The sequence below is a fragment of the Mauremys reevesii genome, unplaced genomic scaffold (assembly GCF_016161935.1).
Source record: "Mauremys reevesii isolate NIE-2019 unplaced genomic scaffold, ASM1616193v1 Contig64, whole genome shotgun sequence".
In the NCBI taxonomy this organism is placed as follows: Eukaryota; Metazoa; Chordata; order Testudines; family Geoemydidae; genus Mauremys; species Mauremys reevesii.
In genome coordinates, this window is record NW_024100878.1 from 321,122 (window position 1) to 338,387 (window position 17,266).

The 17,266-nt window shown below is 46.3% G+C and overlaps 1 protein-coding gene across 7 annotated transcripts; it reads right to left on the bottom strand.

The window, feature by feature from the left end:
• Positions 1-1,648: 1,648 nt before the first annotated feature.
• Positions 1,649-13,958, bottom strand: LOC120394540 (CXXC-type zinc finger protein 1-like). Of its 7 annotated transcripts, XR_005592330.1 has the most exons (14): positions 13,791-13,958; positions 12,047-12,146; positions 10,804-10,852; positions 10,505-10,559; positions 8,010-8,081; positions 7,057-7,163; positions 5,942-6,582; positions 5,672-5,773; positions 5,519-5,566; positions 3,714-3,822; positions 3,090-3,205; positions 2,605-2,650; positions 2,416-2,486; positions 1,656-2,220 (listed from the first exon to the last, which is right to left on the bottom strand). XR_005592330.1 is itself a non-coding variant. In XM_039518756.1 (7 exons), exons 3-7 carry the CDS (start codon positions 5,982-5,984, stop codon positions 2,107-2,109), a joined length of 378 nt encoding a protein of 125 aa, XP_039374690.1. In that variant the 5' UTR covers positions 5,985-6,582; positions 7,057-7,163; positions 8,010-8,455; the 3' UTR covers positions 1,649-2,106. The 7 variants fall into 7 exon arrangements, 1 of the variants encoding a protein (XP_039374690.1); XR_005592328.1 differs by lacking the exon at positions 2,605-2,650 and having other exon boundaries at positions 1,658-2,220; positions 3,714-3,914; positions 13,791-13,957; XR_005592326.1 differs by lacking the exon at positions 2,605-2,650 and having other exon boundaries at positions 1,661-2,220; positions 13,791-13,955.
• Between the last annotated feature and the right edge of the window lie 3,308 nt (positions 13,959-17,266).

Here is a 17,266-nt window from a genome sequence, read left to right on the forward strand (position 1 = left end):
AAATTAAGCCTAAACCAAATTTTTATTGAATTATAAGCAGAAAAGTTAATTTTTAAAATAGCTACTGTTTAATACTGCTGTGTGTGTGTGTGTGTGTGTGTGTTAGGATGACCAGATGTCCTGATTTTTTGGTCGTTTTCTCATATAGGCTTCTATTTCCCCCCCCCCCACCGATTTTTCACATTTGCCGTCTGGGTGGGGGGGGGGAACTCAGTCAATGTCACTTTTCACAGCAGACTTAGCTCTCCACTGCAAACCTTACTTCTGTGCTGCTGCTGCAGTATTAGTATGTTGGTTAATATCACTTTTCTCAGCAGACTTGCTAGCTAGTAAGTCATCTGTGAAAAGTGGTATTTGTATGTTTGTTAATATCACTTTTCACAGCCTCCCAGCTCTGAAGGCAGTGGCCAGCAGCAGCTGAGAAATAAGGGAGGCAATAGGGGCAATGTGATATTAACAAATGTACAAATATCATTTTTCACGGCAGACTTAGTGCCCCATTGGCACCCTTACTTCTGTGCTGCTGCCGACAGCAGGCTCTGCCTTCAGAGCTGGGCAGCTGGAGAATGGCAGCCACTGGCCAGGAGCCCAGCTCTGAAGGTATTGCCCCCAGCAGCAGCACAGAACTGAAGAAGTAAGGGTGGCAACACCATACCATGCCACCCTTCCCTCTGCATAACATTTGACCTTTGCGCAGGGCCGGCTCCAGGCACCAGCCGAGCAAGCTCGTGCTTGGGGCACCCCATGCGCTCTGTCTGCCCCAGCCCATGCGAGGTCTGTAGGAAACCTGGCAGGGCAGCCCGTGTCTTTCCCTGCCCGCCGACCGGAGCAGCACGGAGCCCTCCCCGCAGGTGGTGCAGCGGTTGGGGCCGTGTAGTGAGGGCCCCACTGAAGCCCTGGCCGCCCCCCTCTCCATCCAGGGCACGTCTGACATCTGCAGCGCAGGGACTGCCCCTGCACCCTGGCTCCAGCCGCCCTGCAGGGTTTTTTTGTTTTTTTTTTTCTTCACTTGGGGCAGCAAAAAAACCAGAGGCGGCCCTGCCTTTGCGCTGTTAAATTATAAATTTGGGTTCTTTTGGCCAATCTCAGTATTCTGATTAGTCTGCAATTTAATGCAGCTCTTCAGCTACTGAATAATCAAGACCTTTAATGTTGTTTCAGTCCCAGAGTGGGCCTTGGGGAAAACAGTGCCCTGGGCAAACTTCTATTTTGGCAACCTTTCATTGGAGGTGGAGCTAGTCTGGAAGGGCTCAGGCTGTCAGCTCCGCCTTGCATAGGGGCTGAAAGCTCACAGCCCCCCTGTAATAACCTTGCAACCCCTGAGGGTTGTGACCCCCAATTCTAGAAGGGTGCTGCTAGGGATTCTATATTACATGTTCTAGCCCAGCTGGGTCTTTGTTCTAGAAAATCCACCCTACCAGTTCTAGATTAGATGCTGTAGCCCAGCTGCTCTGTGTTCTAGCTATGATGTTCTAGAAAGCCTGCACGGTGGGTTCTAGTTTAGATGCTTGCCACCCCAGCAGCTTGTGTGCTAGCAGGGATGTTCTGGAAGGCCTGCATGGTGAGGATGTTCTGGAAGGCCTGCATGGTGGGTTCTAGTTTAGATGCAGTGGCGCCCAGTTGCGTGTGTGCTAGAAGGCCTGCACGGTGGGTTCTAGATGGGATGTTGCTGCCTCGCTGGGCTTTGCGGTCTAGCGGGGATGTTCTAGGCGGGCCACACCGTGCTTCTCCAGCAGAGCGATCAGCCATAACTAGAACAGCTGGTTTGCCCGTGTCAGGAGCCAGAGCGGCAGTAGCTGCTACACATGCACCTTAAGCCCGGCATTGCTTTGCGGTAGCATGGCGAGGGGGCATGGCCTTTTACGACGGAGCGGTCGGAGATGGTGTTGCTTTACGGTGGGAGCTGCTCGCCTCAGTTGTCTGGTGGGGTGGTCTAGTGTAGTGGCACAAAGAGCAACCCTCCTCTTTTGCAACTAGTTGGGACACAAATACAGAGAATATTTTTTTTATTATAATCTGGTATATAAAGAAAGAGTTTTCCTTTAGTTCCATGATGTTTTGAACAACAAGCATTTAAACAATGTTATTTTTTGGTAAAGAAGTGAACTATGCACACTTTTTACACTTGTATTCTTTCTTCTCATCAGTCAGGTTTTCTTGATTGGTTCCTTCTGTAATGCAGGGCATATGTGCCCACCTCTTGCAAGAATCACACTGGACCTTTGATAAGTAACAATTGAGAAATGAAATCACAGACGTTATAATGTTACACATACTTTGCATTCACTCATGCTATTCCTATCCACGTCAGTATTACCTAAGATATGCCTATCAACACGATGAAAATGTTTACAAGAATCCTGATCCTTAGGCAGTTTATGGCATTTGTTTCTGATAGAATTCTATGTTTCTTACCATCGTGCAATCCTCACTTTCCTTTTCACAAATGACAAAGTTGCAGTATATGCAGTAGTCCTCCACACTTTCTGAAAAAGAAATATAGCGGTATGAAATGCTGATTACCTTACGACCAACACTGAAAATGCAAATCTTAATTTATTAATTAATGTCAATATTTTAATCCAGTCACTGGTTTGAACATACTTTCTTTTTTGTCAGGTTTCAGAGTAGCAGGCGTGTTAGTCTGTATCTGCAAAAAGAACAGGAGTGCTTGTGGCACCTTAGAGACCAACAAATTTATTTAAGCATAAGCTTTCGTGGGCTACAGCTTAGAATTCTATGCATCCGAAGAAGGGGGCTGTAGCCCATGAAAGCTTATGCTCAAATAAATTTGTTAGTTTCTTTTTTGTGACTCATATTTTCTCACATTTTTACTTTACTGCAGCTGTATATAAAAATACCAAATTTCATTTAACTGGTCTATCAATAGCATCCATTCAAATTTTCAACCCCATTCAAATTTTTTAGAAGATATTATTGATGCATAGTCACCATTACAGAACCAAACCTGTGAGATCTCTCACTTTAGGGGTATTAAGATCACTGACTGTTACGTGACATAATTCCACTCTTCCTGTTATCTTCACATGTGCCTAATGAGTCCATAGTACATGGGAGAAAGTTATTACCTGACTCCTTCATTAGAACAATTGCTCTTTGTCTTCTAAACGCAGTATTAGCCTCTTGTGTTGTTTCTACCATACTGATGTCTTTCTGCTGGAAATAGGTTTCTGCAAACTAACTTCTATTTAGAAAAAACATCAATTACCAGAGGTGAAAGTGGACCAGTCCAGCATACTGGTAAGAATCAGCCACCGGTACCGGCCCATATATGGCGGACGTTACAGAGCTGCTTTTTCAGTGCTCTATGCTTTAACATTGCTGCCTCCTTTAGCCCCTCCCCCCATCAGTGGCCCTGCCATAGGGTCCAGCAGCTGTTGGATGCTACTGGCAGGGCCACCGACAGTGGGGGAGCAAGAGGGGCAGCTGCCCTGCGTTCCAGTGATTCACAAGTGCCTGGTACTCCTGGCCCCTGCAGCAGCAGCTGTCAGGAAGGGATGGCTGGGGGAATCTGGCCCCCAAGCCCCACACCTTCTGCTGGAGACCCCACCCCTTCTGGGGGCCAGGAGCCCACCCCACACACCTTGGCAAGGACGCCAGTGCAGTGCACACTGGTAATCTCTGGCATTTACTTTCACCCCGGGTAAATGCATATCAATAACAAATGATAACGGCAATTTGGTATTCAATACCTTTAAGATGAGTGGTCCACAGTTGTGGCCATCACTTTGTCTGGGATGCTGAACAATTTTACTCTTCCAATCAGATGAGGATTTGTTAGTTAATCGTTTGATGAACTATCTGAAATTTTTAGAGAGTACCTTAGCGGACTGCATAAATGAGCTTTTCTTCTTTTCCTTCAGTTTCTGGACATACATACAAATCCATTCTCTCTCTATTAAATTGATTAAATGACTTATTACTCACATATATACGCACTTGCTTTCATATTATTGTCTCACTCTTACACTATGTATCACCTGATCTGCTGTGCCCCACGTTGACAACACCACCTTCTCAATCATGCAACATGCTACCCAGACTCAAATCACACAAGTTCACTCAAAGTCCATTACTGAGCATATTCAGTACATGCTATTTCAATTTTTATTTGTAGCTAACAGGAAGATATTAGTCTCACTATTGTTACATTCCCTGAATTCCCCCCCCCCCCCCGTAACAGTTCATATACACTGTAAAAGTAAGTATCTAATAAATCACCTCCAATTCCTCAGGCATGTTCTTTCATATCTCATCTTATCACACAAGGGGCCAATTAGTAACAATTCCTTCGCCCCTCCCCCCCCATCAAGACGATCTGTAAGTGTAAATATATGTACAAATTATATTGGCAATGTGAGGAGTTCAACAATTTTGTAATGATTTATCAAAAATCATTCCATTAACATAGTCTCATTTGTAATGTCTAACACACAAGAGAACAATGATTTCACAATATGCTGATCAATTCGTTACAGACTGCATTCTTCTAAGTTACATTAACAACATAACTTCACAGTAGCATTTTATTTTTTACATTCACATTCCACTTTCCTTTGCATGCACTGAAAACCTGTAACACGGGAAATTATATCACTGCTACCCAGCTGTGTTACAAATCTCTTATATAGTACCACATTTATTGCCCAGAATCCAGAAGTACAATACAAAATATCTTACTGCAAGAACCCAATGACCTGGTGTGTGGTAAGGAAGCAATAATATAGCATTTTGAAGAATTTCACTCTGTATTCATTTAAAAAAAATTAGAAATGTAATTATAGTTTCCAGTGAAGCAAACCATGAAATGTAGATCAAGGGATCCTTAGTGTAACAAATCAGATATGTAAGAGAGAGTCATGTAAAAACAAAAAGACTTGTAATCAATGTGCTCTGTCTTACTTACTGTAAAAACTGACTAAGCTGTTCACATATTTGTGTTTAATTAATGGACCCACTGAACTGTACAGCAAAACTAATGTGGCCCTCAATTAGTCAAGTATTGTATGTCGGATATACACCTCCAAATACATTTCAGTAAATGTTTGGCAGCAGTAAATACACTGAAATGTTGCAATTTCAGGTTTATGTTAATATTCCAAGGGTATTTGGGCTTAAATATGTTGTATCACAGATTCACATGATTGTATCAATAAGTAAACAATGTATACTTTCATGTACTATCACAGTAAGGGTACGTCTTCACTACCCGCCGGATCGGCGGGTAGCAATCGATTTCTCGGAGTTCGATATATCGCGTCTCATCTAGACGCGATATATCGAACCCTGAACGCGCTCCCGTCGACTCTGGAACTTCACCGGAGCGAGTGGCGGTAGCGGAGTTGACGGGGGAGCTGCGGACGTCGATCCCGCGCCGTGAGGACAGGTAAGTAATTCGAGCTAAGGTACTTTGACTTCAGCTACGCTAGTCACGTAGCTGAAGTTGCGTACCTTAGATCGACCCCCCCCCAGTGTAGACCAGGCCTAAGTAGCCTACCTTTCCATCTGCTTTCTCGACCACACGGCTCAAATATGCACCAATAACCTACAACACATGATGAAAGAAAAAGGCACAATTTAAATAATATTTGATGAATCAATCCTGTTACCATACACGTTTAGTGGTACTTAAATGTACCTCATCACTTACCCAGCTTCTTGGTTTCAGGCAATGAAATGAAGAGCCATACAATTTGATTTTTCTCACTTTGGCCTCTAGTCTCTGTGTGTTTGCCGGTCATTACAAGTTTGACTAGAAAAAAAAAAAGTAACAGATATTACATGCATGGTAACACACAGTTTCCTTTTTCTCTGTTTTACTACTGTGAATGCTGCCACTTTGTACATGAAAACCTTTAACATATACTTCATAAATGGAACTGTTAAAAATCTGTTTAAGAAAGGTGTGGTAACCGATTACCTTTCAGAATCCATTGCTTGTCTTCCACCTCCTCCATAAACATATCAAAATTGTCATCAGCATCACTTGTATCATTGCTTGAAACATCTTGCCCTACATACTCCTCTTCTTCTGTTGCTGTGACCTCTATGTTTTTCACTGTGCTGTCATGAGACTTGTGAGATAGAAGACATTAGAAAAGTGGATGGCACTCTGAGTGTGTTTCTGGTTCATTGTCACCAACTGAAATTTCAGTTCAGAGAAAAACATCGGATGCGCTTTCAGCAGCTAATGTTGGTGGCTCTTTAAATGGTTTTAAGTGTGCGATGCTATACACGGTTCCTAACAATTTCCATTAGATGGTTTGTAATTTCACTCTCACCCTCAACAGTCATAATTTTGTATGGTCCCCGATAGGTAGGTTGCACCATTTCTCCTTTTCCTGTTCTCTTTCTAGAATTCAGTAGCAGAACACAGTCCCCAACATCAAATGTTATTTCCCCATATTTAGAAGTCTTTCTTTTAGCATAATGTCTTTGTTGTTTTTCTTGTGCTTTAGAAATATTACTTAGAGCCAGAGCAATGTCAGCATCATGTCTCAATTTCATATTTATGCTGTACTCTTTGCAGAAATCTTCCCCGAATGTATTCATATCTGGGATCTTTGTAAACAAATGGAGAAGGGGTTGTATTTGTAAAATGAAGACACACTGAATGCCATGTGTCGATGAAAGGTGCTGGTAACAACATACACCACCGTGTAGTTCTCTGAGACTTCTGGAAACTTTGGTCATCACAAAAGATTAGTCGAAAGGATGAAATTTTTGTTGTTGCATATATTTTAGTTCGCAAAGAAAATAAAATGGGCTCAAGTAATTCATTCCAGTTACCCCCCATTGTCAACCATCTTTTGCAATGCTCTGTAACAAATGCTCATTGGTTTGTTTAAAAAAAAAAAAAAGACACATACAGTCTTGACTGAAATAGATTATACATAATCAAAAAGGTGTAATACATAATGAAAGACTTCCAATATAACAGATTGATTTTGAAGATTTTTTTTAGTGAGTTGCATCTTCCGGCGTAGCACACTCTACTTGCCATTAGTACTGTAATAATCCCACCCATTCGCTTACCTTTTGATGGATTTATTAGCATTTTCAGCCAAGCCATTGGTTTGTGGGTGGTACGGGCTGGTGAAGCTACGTTTTATTCCCAATCTTTCACAAATATACAGGTTAAACTGAAAGAAAATAAGTTACACCATAAACTTACATACAGACTTGTGTTAAGGAATGTTCCTTTGCGTATTTGCCATTACTTTTATGTGTGATTAGCAACAGGAATAGCCCATCTTTTAACATTTGTATTGGAAACAAGTAGTTGTGGGTTTCTTTAGTAGATATGAAGACACCAAAAAATAATTTTATAGCAACCCTGACGGTGACCAACAGCAGTTTATAAAACAAAACAAAAACCACCTTATTATTGAATTCTGGACCAAGATCTGTCGGTATCTGCTGTGGGCATCCACATCGAACAAGCATTTTGTACATGCTGTTTGTCCCCTCAGATGCTGACTTACTGCTAAGTGGAAAGGCTTCCACCCATCTTGAAAGATAATCTATGGCTGTCAGTATATACACCAGTAACAAAGGATGACTACTGATAATGATCCTATTAAATCCATTCCCACCAATTCCCAGATCGAAGTGACCTACATAATAGGGTACCAGTTAGTCATACTTCACATGTTTCTTACTAAATGTTCTCAATAAACCCATGCATCATAAGCAGAGTGCACAATGTAATATGGTTACAACAGCCATAGAATCAGAATGTAAAGCCCAATTTTAAATACAGAAGAGAAAGAACAAAACAAGTAGTACAGGAATGGGTTAGGAAAAACAATACAAGAGTAAAGCTGATGAAATATCCCCAGCCAGTGCAAACGCACATTAGAGGTAATTGCTGCACTATGCTGTGCCACTTGTATGCATTGAACCTGTTTCAAGAACAAGGCCTCATTGCATAATAGAAATAACAATGGATAATGCTAAACAATAATGAGTCTGATTCCAAAATTCACCTTTATGCTTTTCAAGGTAGTATCCAGATTTAATTCCTTTCCCTCTTTCTGGCAAGTCAGACACTGTGCAACCTATTTTGGATGGATCAATATGACATTAACATTTCGTTATCGAAACAGTATTGCAAGGGAACAGTTCACAGTTGCACACCAAATATATTTTTATATTTCTTTTATACATTTTGAACTTATATTTCAATTGTAAGTAGCGTTCTTCAGGATTTAGCTTTGTTACTTTACATACCCAATTGGCAATGTCTTTTGTCATCCCTGGCCAATAGTACTTTGATGTCAGCATATTCCTCATTTTGAATATTCCTAGATGTCCATCCAGTGGACTGCCATGATAACATAAGAACATAAGAAAGGCCGTACCGGGTCAGACCAAAAGGTCCATCTAGCCCAGTATCTGTCTACCGACAGTGGCCAATGCCAGGTGCCCCAGAGGGAGTGAATCTAACAGGCAATGATCAAGTGATCTCTCTCCTGCCATCCATCTCCATCCTCTGACGAACAGAGGCTAGGGACACCATTCTTACCCATTCTGGCTAATAGCCATTTATGGACTTGGCCACCATGAATTTATCCAGCCCCCTTTTAAACATTGTTATAGTCCTAGCCTTCACAACCTCCTCAGGTAAGGAGTTCCACAAGTTGACTGTGCGCTGCGTGAAGAAGAACTTCCTTTTATTTGTTTTAAACCTGCTGCCTATTAATTTCATTTGGTGACCCCTAGTTCTTGTATTATGGGAATAAGTAAATAACTTTTCCTTATCCACTTTCTCAACATCACTCATGATTCTATATACCTCTATCATGTCCCCCCTTAGTCTTCTCTTTTCCAAGCTGAAGAGTCCTAGCCTCTTTAATCTTTCCTCGTATGGGACCCTCTCTAAACCCCTAATCATTTTAGTTGCCCTTTTCTGAACCTTTTCTAGTGCTAGAATATCTTTTTTGAGGTGAGGAGACCACATCTATACACAGTATTCGAGATGTGGGCATACCATGGATTTATATAAGGGCAATAATATATTCTCAGTCTTATTCTCTATCCCCTTTTTAATGATTCCTAACATCCTGTTTGCTTTTTTGACCGCCTCTGCACACTGCGTGGACATCTTCAGAGAACTATCCACGATGACGCCAAGATCTTTTTCCTGACTCGTTGTAGCTAAATTAGCCCCCATCACGTTGTATGTATAGTTGGGGTTATTTTTTCCAATGTGCATTACTTTACATTTATCCACATTAAATTTCATTTGCCATTTTGTTGCCCAATCACTTAGTTTTGTGAGATCTTTTTGAATGATACATTTCAAAAGAGTTGCAGGCCTTCCCTCATGGTATGCACAACGACAACCTTTCTTCCTTTTGCAGAATGGAACAATGTCCCCTCTGTTGATCATAGAAGATAGAGCATGGAGGATGATTAAGGTTTCTTGGGGCCCTGGGCCAGAGCAATTGTTGGGCCCTACCCACCCTATCTCCCTGCTGCACCACCCATGGCCCTACCCCTTTTGTCCTCTTTCCCAGGATCCCAGCCATGTTCCACCTAGGCTCCCCACCATTCCACCTGCCCCACAACTCCTTGGCTCATTTCCCATCCACCCCTCCTCTACCACACAGCCCCAGGGCCAGAGACGCTCTGTCCCTGTGTCACGGCCCAGGGCTGTACCAGGGAGTGAGAGCTCCTCCAGTCCCAGGGCTGCAGCAGGGGTTCGGGTGCTCAGGGCCGGCTTTAGGAAGTGCGGGGCCCAATTCGAACAGTTTCGATGGGGCCCTGGCAGGGATGACTAAAACAAAAAAAACACTTAAAAAAAACCCTTTCATTTTTTCATGTATTATTTACTTTCCATGACTATATAAATAATAACAAAATTCTATATTACTGTGACAAAGTTCCTCCTCTAGGGACTGTAGGATGGACACCTCATGACAGGGTGTCATTTGATTGCTGTTTCTTTCAAACATAGCAAGGAGCAGGGGAAAGGTCCAGGGCTCAAATCGGGCTGGGAACCTATGCTGGGGGACTGGAGGAGGGGCCATTACCCAAGTGCTGCTGGATCCCTTTCACCCTACTCACCTTACCAGAAAGCCCAGCCTTCCTCCTGACCTCCTCACCTCACCTCCCCGGGGTGCAGGGGGCTGCTCCCAGAAAACATTTTTTCCCCCTCATGGGAGGGGAGGATGGTCCAGTCCAGTCCAGTCGACACAACCTACCCCCCCCACGCCACTGCCCCAGGGTAAACGAGCCGTATGATGCTAGAGGAAGGGAATGACCCACTGTATGAGGCGTGGGGCTAGATTAGAGATGACAACTTCTGCTGGGTGGGAATGAATTGCAGGAGTCTAAAGGAGAAGAGTTGCTTGCCTGGTACATAGGTCGGGACAGGGGAGAGATTACTCGGGCTACTGCCCCTGGGTGGGGATGAATTGCATGATGCTAAAGGAGGGGACTGACCCACTGCAGATTTATGGAGGGGGGCATTGCTTACCATGTCTCTAGGGATGCACAAGCCTCCTCCAACTCTTCCTCGCAGTGTCCAAAAGCTGCCAGAAGTGAGACATAAAGGAGACATTGAGCTGCTTGGGCACTCCTTGCTTCCTAGCACTCTAGAGCCCCAGATTTCAGGGGCAGCCTGTGAACGGAGCCCCAGCCAGTGCCTCTGCACGACTCTGGGCACGACTGTGCCTTTGCAGGAAGAGGGGGGCACGTGGGGGAATGGACCCTATTTCTCTGCTTTGCATGGGGCCTGAGTCTGCCACCGCAGCTGTGGGGTCAGGGGCTGCTTACCTTTCGGTTTCTTCTTTTTCTTTCTGTGTCTCCTCTTCCTCGGAGAAGCCTGCCACACACAGAGAAAGCAGCAGGGTTAGAAGAGAACTCCTCAATAAACCTGAGAGAACAATGAGCCAGAGGTGATTGCCATGTGGGGCCAGAGGGAAGTTTTTCCTTGTGGGAGAGTATTGCACTATGAGGCATCATGGGTAGCCATTGTGCTTTCCTATGATGCAGCTAATATAGGTCACAAAGCACAACCATCCAGGGGTTGGAGAAAGAGGGATTGCTGGTACCAGGAGCCTGCAGAGTTTATAAGCATTGAAGGAGAGAGCCTGCAAAGTTCTCTGTCCTGCAGAGATTGCAGAGGATGGTCCAGTCCAGTCCAGTCCAGTCGACACAACCTACCCCCCGCCCCCGCCACTGCCCCAGGGTAAACGAGCTGTATGATGCTAGAGGAAGGGAATGACTCACTGTATGAGGCGTGGGGCTGGCAGCATGTGTGTCATGTCCCTTCCAAAGAAGCTAATCAACAAATGGGATAGCAGACTACTATAGCTACCAACTAATTTTAAGGAGAAAAATTGTTCTCCTTAACCTCTGAGGATTGGACAAGAAGCAATGGGCTTAAATTGCAGCAAGGGAGGTTTAGTTTGGACATTAGGAAAAACTTCCTGTCACAGTGGTTAAGCACTGGAATAAATTGCCTACAGAGGTTGTAGAATCTCCATCATCGGAGACTTTTAAGAGCGGTTAGGCAAACACGTGTTAGGGATGGTCTAGATAATAAGTAGTCCTACCACGAGTGCAGGGGACTGCACTAGATGAACTCTCAAGGTCACTCCAGTCCTATGATTCTATGATCTACGCTGATATTTTTAGCCCCACAATGCAAGCCCTGCAAGTCCAAGTCAGTGGAGGGTTTCTTTTGTTTTTTTGCTGTGTAGACGTACCCTGTATTGCCTCTGTCGGACTAACAGGCTGGACAGACTTACAATGTAAAAAATAAGAGACATGCTTATTCTTTTTCATTAATATGCCTCATGCCATGGTATAAAAGCTCTGAATGAAGTAAACGGGTATATTTTCAAGTCAGCGCACAAATGCAATTATATAAGATTTGTATTGGTGAAAGAAATTTAGTTGGGGGTGTGAAAACTAAGTACTATTTTTAAAAATGTCTGAAGAGACAATTATTCCTCCAGGGTTGGGTACCTGCCCTGGAAAGCATAGAGATAAGTTACTGGCTAGCACTACTTACTTATTTAGATTCACATCTCTTCCCTGCTCATGAGCCTCAATCAGCTGTTTAATGATATCAGCTATTGTCATCATCATCAGCTCTGCATGGCTGAGGTCTCCTGAAATAAAAATGGTGTATGTTCAGGCAAAAAAAACCACACATACAATTGACATATGCGAATCATTTGTGCAAATTACCAATTCAAGTTAACACTTCCTGCAATTCCAGCCTTAGGCTGCCAACCCCACAGAGCTATGCCAATGCACGTGATTCCTCATTTACATCACCCCCTATCCCCCACCCTGCTTCTTGCCCCCTGACTCCACCACCCCTGGGACTCCTACCCCATCTAACCCCCCCATCCCCTCACCGCCTCCGGAACCCCTGCCCCTGACTTCCGCCTGCCACCCCATCTATCTCCCCCTCTTTCCTGAATGCCCCCCAGAACTCCTGCACCCATTCAACCCCATTTCCCCCCCCACGACACCCCCACCCCGACCACCACCTGAGTTCCTCTGCCCTCTATCCAAGCCCCCTACTCACTGCCCCCTTACCGTGCTGCCTGGAGCACTGGTGGCGTGTCTATGGCCAGGCACGCCACCGCGCAGCACAGAGCACTGGGTTAGGCCGCAGCTCTGCAGCTGCGCTGCCCAGCTGCCCAGAGCATTGTGCCTTCTGGGACAGGAGCTCGGGGTCCAGGCAGGAGGGTCCCATGGGCCATAGTTTGCCCACCTCTGATCTAGACAAATTCAGACTAGAACTACGGCACAAATTTTCAACAGAGAAGATAATTGACCCCTGGAACAATTTCCCAAAGGGTAGGCTGGATTCTCCAGCATTGGACACATTTAAATCAAGACTTTCTTTTTTTATGAGCTGCTCTAGTTCAAACAGGAATTAATTTAGGAACGTGCTAAGGAGGTCAGACTGGATGATTACAGTAGTCCCTTCCGGCCTTGGATCTATGGCTACCTCAAGTATCGGGGGTAGCTGTGTTAGTCTGTAGCCACAAAAACAACCAGGAGTCCGGTGGCACCTTAAAGACTAACAGATTTATTTGGGCATAAGCTTTTCTGGGTAAAAAACTACCCACAGAAGCGTCTGCCCAAATAAATCTGTTAGTCTCTAAGGTGCCACCCAGCTCCTGGTTGTTTTTATGGCTACTCCACACTGCTCACCTTACAACCGTGCAAATGTGCCAATGCGCCTGTAACACCCGGAGAGCGAAATAAAACCACCTCCCAGGAGCGTGGCTCCCACTGAGGAAACGCTGCCCACGCGGGTGCGTTCGTCGCTAAAACTTTTGTGTGTGTGTGGGGGGGAGGAGGGAGTCGGTGTTTTTTCACAGCCCTGAGCGAGGGCGAGGAAGGGGCCAGCGCAGACACAGCCACATGCGTCTCTGACACGACAAGGCCAGGAACGGGCCACAGCTGCTGCCCCTGAGGCGAACCAGGGCGGGCCCCGCGGGGGGGGGGGGCGCCTCCCTATCCGCTCCGCGCTGCGGCCCCGATCCCGCGCACGGGCTGCCGCGCGCCGGCCGTTTAACCCCATTGGCACGTGAGCAGCGGCGGGGGCGGGAACACTCCAGCTCCCGCGCAACCGCCTTCGCGCTCGAGGCCCAGCCCGAGGAGGCGACGTGGGGGCGGGGGGGAGTCCACCGAGTCGTTCCCCCCGCCCCAAGCCCGAGGAAGAGACGCGGGGGGGCAGGGCTCCCGCGAGCCGCAGAGGACGGGGCCGCCGCCGCCGCCGCCGCCGCCGTTACCTTTCTTCTTCTGCCTCATGCTGGACGCTCCCCTCGCGGCCACCAACGACAGGGAAAACTCCCTCCCCCACCTCCCTGCTTTGGGCGCAACTGAGCATGCGCTGCCGAACCGAGCATGCGCAGTGACCTTCGCTGGGGCAGCTGCCCTCGCGCTGCCCTGACTTCTCCTCAGAGTTTGCTGCCGGCTCTGGGGCAGGGTTAAGAGGGGTCAAGGGGGCATATGGAGGAGGGGGGCTCAAGCTGCTGTAGGTGGAGGGGAAATGGGGGGAGGGAGCCGCTGCCAGACCCTGTGCGGGGCCCAAACCCGCCCAGGGAGGGGGAACAGTCACCCCGCGGGAGGAGCCACCTGCTCTGCTCGCAAGTCTGGGGGCGCAGAGGCTTTTTTAGGTCTCCCCCCAGGACGCTGAGGGCGGGTTCCTGGGGCTGGGCTCTTAAAGGCACAGGCAGCCCGATTCCAAGCGTGTCACTGCCTAGACACCGCAGCTCCTCTCTCTCTCTGACACGTGCTGCGGGGAGACGTTACTACTCCAGCCGGGAGACTTCATGCCCTGCAATATTGTACAGACACGCCCACAGCCTGCCCCCCGCCTGAACCCGAACTCCGGCCCAGAGCCTGCACCCCAAACAGGGCCAGGTTAACCTTTTGTAGGCCTGGTGCTAAACATATGTGTGGGCCCCCATGGGGACAATGGAGACATGGGGGGGGGTGCAGAGCCCTCAGAGCGAGGGGCTGGCCAGGGACAACGGGAGATGGGTTATGGTGCGGCAGGGACATCTCTGCTCCACCCAGCCCAGTACAAGGGCACTGTTCACATACCAGCAGCTGCCAGACGCACACTGGCCCACCAGGCCCTGCGCTGCCATATGGTGTTAGGGTACACTAAGGGGGGATAGGATAGAGGTCTATAAAATCATGAGTGATGTGGAGAAAGTAGATAAGGAAAAGTTATTTACTTATTCCCATAATACAAGAACTAGGGGCCAGCAAATGAAATTAATGGGCAACAGGTTTAAAACAAATACAAGCAAGTTCTTCTTCACACAGCGCACAGTCAACCTGTGGAACTCCTTGCCTGAGGAGGTTGTGAAGGCTAGGACTATAACAGCATTTAAAAGAGAACTGGATAAATTCATGGAGGTTAGGTCCATTAATGGCTATTAGCCAGGATGGGTAAGGAATGGTGTCCCTAGCCTCTGTTTGTCAGAGGGTGCAGATGAATGGCAGGAGAAAGATCACTTATGTTCTTAAGAGTCTGCCCCCACACACAGATCCCCTCACTGCCCAGTGCCCCCCACAGCCCCAACTGCACAGTGCCTTTACAGACCCCCCGACACTTCCTAGCACCCTGACACAGATAGATCTCCCCACTGCACAGGCCCCCAACACACACAGATCTCCTCACCCCCTCACTGCCCAGCACCCTCCCCCCCAGACTCCATAAAGACCTACTCTCCCATGCCCTGACCCCCGTCCACAATAGCCAGCCCTGTTGTGGTGACTGTGTCTGCCAGGCTGAGCTGGCAGTGCAGCCAGTGCTGGTCCTGGGGCAGGATAACTCTGGACCTTTGGGAGTGGTGCAATCAATCAGGCTGGAGTAGGAGCAGAGCCTGCCTGGGCCAAGCTCCCTCAGGACCCACATGCCTGGCAGGACCCAGCTGAACCCCCTGACACTGTCCCTTGTTTTCAACAATTCCTTTGCATTTGATCCAGCGATGAGGATTGCCTTTTGCTGCATTTATCTTGCCTGTAAATCCAGCCCTTAGTGTCCCATGTTCACACACCATTGCTTTTTGTGTGTAGAAGCTGATTCACAAATATTCAGTAAGTGTATTATATTGTGTCATCTTACATCCTTCCCAAGGGCAAAAATCTTCTGCAACAATGAAGGCTTGGGATCATGAGCAGTGGCTGCAGAACTTTTGGATGCGCAAGTCCACATTTCTGCATCTGTGTGCAAAACTCACCAAAACAAAAGCTGCACTGACAATGGAGAAGCAAATATAATTGCACTATTGGGTCCTGCAACACCAGATTCTTATTGGTCAATCAGTGGTCTCTCTCCTAAACCAAGGTAGAATGGATTTCTTTAATGTAAGTAGTCACAACATATTGTTAAAGAGCATTTCATGCTCAATGCCCTGTTAACACCTCTGCAGTCACAGATGATATCAGTCAGTTCAGTCTTGGCGAACCAGGGCACAGTATCCAGCCTGTCTGACTCATGAAAGGACCCACCCCCTCCCCTGCTTGAACCAAAACCCATCAAAGACAAAACTTGCATAGGGCAGTGAATGGTGGTGTGAGACAAGGGTGACAAGATTAAGGCAACTCCTCTATCCTCATCTGCATGAAAGATGGGACAAGGAGACATCTCATTAGCATACAGAATGGAGAAAAGAGAACCACACCGAACTCTGGGACCAGAAAAGCAGGGAACAACTGCATCATGGGGGAATCTCTGCTCCAGATCTTAATGAACCTATGCCTGCACACACTCAGCTCAGCAGTTAGACCAATTCTAGTCATGAATCTTTGACTGATATCCAAAATGCTGAAGCAGCCCAATTTCATTGCAAGCTCCCTGAAGGAACATCAGCCATAGCTAGGAGTGATCAGATCCTATTGTCTAGCCCAGGGGTAGGCAACCTATGGCATGAGTGCTGAAGGCAACACGCAAACTGATTTTCAGTGGCACTTACACTGTCTGGGTCCTGGCCACTGGTCCGGGGGGCTCTGCATTTTAATTTAATTTTAAATTAAGCTTCTTAAACATTTAAAAAAACCTTATTTACTTTACATACAACAATAGTTTAGTTATATATTATAGACTTATAGAAAGAGACCTTCTAAAAACATTAAAATGTATTACCAGCATGCAAAACCTTAAATTAGAATGAATAAATGAAGACTCAGCACACAATTTCTGAAAGGTTGCCAACCCCTGGTCTAGCCTAAAGAAGACCCTTGAGTCATCAGTTTACCCATAAACAAATCTAGGTTCCTCCCTTGAACCATTGTATTTTCTCTACAAAAACCCCTACTCACACTCCAGTAAGTGTTCTGATGCATGGATCAAACTCTGCCTCAGTTCTACTGGGATTTCATCTACTCCTGACTGATCCAAGACCCTGAACTACCATCATCACCTGGGAACTCTGACAAATTCAAGCTTCCTGGAGTGGGTGAGATCCCTCCCTCTCTGTTTCCTTTTCTACCTCAGGTATTAACCTTTAATAATGGAAGTGTTATTTTGTTTAGCCTCTCACTATTATTCAATGAATAACTTTTATGGTTAAGCTGATTATACCTATCTCATAGAACTGGAAGGGACCCTGAAAGGTCATTGAGTCCAGCCCCCTGCCTTCACTAGCAGGACCAAATACTGATTTTTGCCTCAGATTCCTAAGTGGCCCCCCCAAGGATTGATTCACAACCCTGGGTTAAGCAGGCCAATGCTCAAACCACTGAGCTATGC

Excerpts from the sequence above, each read along its gene's own strand:
- LOC120394540 (XM_039518756.1), bottom strand. The coding sequence starts at position 5,984 with ATGTTTATGGAGGAGGTGGAAGACAAGCAATGGATTCTGAAAG. Across the intron at positions 5,567-5,671 it reads GCCTGAAACCAAGAAGCTGG|GTTATTGGTGCATATTTGAG; the intron begins GTAAGTGATGAG and ends CATGTGTTGTAG. Across the intron at positions 2,221-2,415 it reads AAAGTGAGGATTGCACGATG|GTCCAGTGTGATTCTTGCAA; the intron begins GTAAGAAACATA and ends TACTTATCAAAG.